General features: G+C 39.7%; 1 protein-coding gene across 1 annotated transcript in view; it reads right to left on the bottom strand.

The window, feature by feature from the left end:
• Positions 1-218: 218 nt before the first annotated feature.
• Positions 219-2,925, bottom strand: part of Rsf1 (remodeling and spacing factor 1) — a 105,334-nt gene continuing 102,627 nt past the window's right edge. The window contains exon 16 of the mRNA XM_021166138.2: positions 219-1,465. Coding sequence (XP_021021797.1) covers positions 897-1,465 — 569 coding nt within the window. The 3' untranslated portion in view covers positions 219-896. The remainder of the gene's footprint in view (positions 1,466-2,925) is intronic.

Below are 2,925 nucleotides of genomic sequence, written 5' to 3'. Positions count from 1 at the left end.
CACCATGTGGCCTGAAGAGTTAACACTACTGTCAAGTTTATAGTGTACCTAGATTTTAGGGAAAGACCACTCATTTCATTAACTGCCCACCTGGCCCAGCATGTATAGGCCATCTAATTTATTACAAAAGCTTTAAAGCTATTGAAAAGATTCTGTTAGCACAACCTGGTTGTCAAAGCTTCATTATACATTTTACTATACAAATACTTTCCAGATGATTTTTTTTTTATAACAAGAAACTCTGCTATAACAGAAACTTAGGTTAAAATGTTTTTATGATGGTGCTTCCAGGGTCTTTTTTTTATTTAAAGTGTGGTAACTCCAAAAGTAAACCAATTGATGTCACAAAAGCTATTACTAAGTGATGTTTGTGTGATGTTATCTACAATACTCAAACTGCAACAGTACAGACATGAACTTTTAAACAGTTCGTTAATCATCATCTATGCCATGAATGTTTAAATATAATATATATTTAATATGAAAAGCTAAAGCACAAGTGCTTTCTCCCACCCTAAATTCTGTTTTGGGCCCTCACAGATTTGGAATGCATTCATATCCACCCTTTTCACAAAGTCAGGAGAGCTCAGGAAATATAAAGTCAAAAATATACAAATCTTTGTTGTTATTATAATAAGATTTTTTTTCCCATGAATGAAATTACCAAGGACCATGAACTTGGAAAAAGAAAATCAAAAGGAATTTACAGCAATTATTAATCTTCAAAGTTCAAAACTGGTCACTTCCCAGAAAGACTTCAAGATTTGTTGAAATTTTTCTTCTAAAAAGTCGTTCTGTAGTGGAGTTTTCTAGGAAAAAATTAAACAGCTTTACTAACTGGCCCGCTGGTGTGAGAGCTACCGTGGAATAAATTAGCACAAGAATGGAAAGAAGTCTTATAACTGTTCACTGTTACAGACGTAATCAACAAGATCAGTCACCCTCAAAAGCTCATCTTCATCTTCCTCTGGTGCCCCCACCTCCTGTCCACCACTTGTCCCATTGGGGGCGAGACTTGCACTGGCTGTGCCATTGTCCTTGGGGGTTTGGGACTTTTCAGTTGCTTTGCCCATCAAGTTCTCAATGGCCTTGCCAGGACTCTGTCCATTGGTGGAAGGCAAGTCTACTAGGCTGTAGTCCAATGGGCTCCCTACTTTGCCCACGTTTTCAAAGTCCTCTTCCTCATCACTTTCTATCCGGTAGGGCTTCTTGCTGCTCTCTTGCTCTGAGGGCAGGGCACTGGGCTGGCTGTCACAGGCAGGCTGGTCTGCGTCCCCATGAGCATTGTCACAGCTCTCCTCGTCCGTCTCAATCCGGTGTAGCCGCTTGCGGGATGGTTTGCCTTCCTCTTCATCATCCTCATCTGCTTCTGAATATTCATCTGTGCTTCGGCCCCGTTTTCGAACAGATCGCTTTGATTCTTTTGTTAGCTCATCATCTTCAGAGTTCTTGGACATATAGCTCTCTAGAATAAACAAACATTTAAGCTGTTGGCACAGTTGACATAAACACATTCAAGTACTCCTTTCTTTCCCTTATCTACCCCATCCTCTGCTCTTATGAAAATATTGCTCTGTAATAAATGGACTGATATGATAGACATCTAACTTGTACCATCATCTATAACAATGTTTAGTGAGGTCTACTGTGTATTTTACTTCTGATTTAGTAGGTTTCTTGGGAGTGAGAGAAGAGGGGCATCTGATGGTTCTCAAACTAAGGGAAGATAAGTTGGCCACAAACTGGGAAACTCCTTCCCTTAGTCCTAAAATTGGGAAGTCATATAAATGTATTAATAAGGAAAGATTAAAACTGAAGGAAGGTGGTACACACCTATAATCCCCATACTTGGGAAGTATATAGGAAGATCAAAAGTTCAAGGCTAGCCTGGGTTATATGAAATCCTTCTCAAAACACCAGAAACCAAAAGCAAATGTCTGGGCATCACTCTGTACTCCATATAACTTTTGAGAGTAGTAACCTCCTCAGATAAACTATGAACTGGGAATGTCTTACTGTTATCTGTGCTGACTCTGTGAGTGACCTCACTGAGTCTTTGTGCTACACATACATTTACAAACTTACAAGGCAAGGTTTAGGCAAACTATGTTTAGATAGCTAAAGAGGCATCTTAAATCTAGTGTGAATAAAAAAGCTCTTAAAGGTCATATGGCAATTTTGTTCTTTTTTTTTTTTTAAATTTATTTATTATATGTAAGTACACTATAGCTGTCTTCAGACACACCAGAAGAGGGCATCAGATCTCATTACAGATGGTTATGAGCCACCAAGTGGTTGCTGGGATTTGAACTCCCTCCAGAAGAGCCAGTCAGCGCTCTTAACTGCTGAGGCATCTCTCCAGCCCGGCAGTTTTGTTCTTAAAGCTGCTTAGTTCTCCTTGATTTCTCATTCATCAAATCAGTCAATGCTTTTGCTCTAACAAAACTGATCCTTGGAAAGCTGGAGAAATGGCTTAGCCGTTAAGAGCACACGTTGCTCTTGATGAAGACCAGAGTTCAGTTCCTAGCACCCATTTCAGAGGAATGATGACCACATGTAATTCAAGTTCCAGAGGATCTGTTGCCCTCTTTTGGCACTCAGACACTAGGCATCCATGTAGTGCACACGCATACGCACATGCACGCGTGCGCACACACACACAAATCTAAAACTATATCTTAAAGTATAAACTAAACTATTTACAACTTGATTTTTATTCTTACAAGTACAGACCTAGCTCTACCCCATCATCTCATCCTGGGACTACTGGTCTCCAAACTGTTCTCCCTCTTCAATGTATTAGTATTATAGGTACCCTAGCAAACTAGAACCCACATGAGATCATACTACTCCACTGCACTTCCCATATCACACAAAGCAAATCCATAATCCATACAACAGCCTACTCTCTCTTTTTTTTTTTTT

The sequence above is a fragment of the Mus caroli genome, chromosome 7 (genome assembly GCF_900094665.2).
Source record: "Mus caroli chromosome 7, CAROLI_EIJ_v1.1, whole genome shotgun sequence".
NCBI lineage: Eukaryota > Metazoa > Chordata > Mammalia > Rodentia > Muridae > Mus > Mus caroli.
This window is presented reverse-complemented; position numbering and strand designations above follow the sequence as displayed.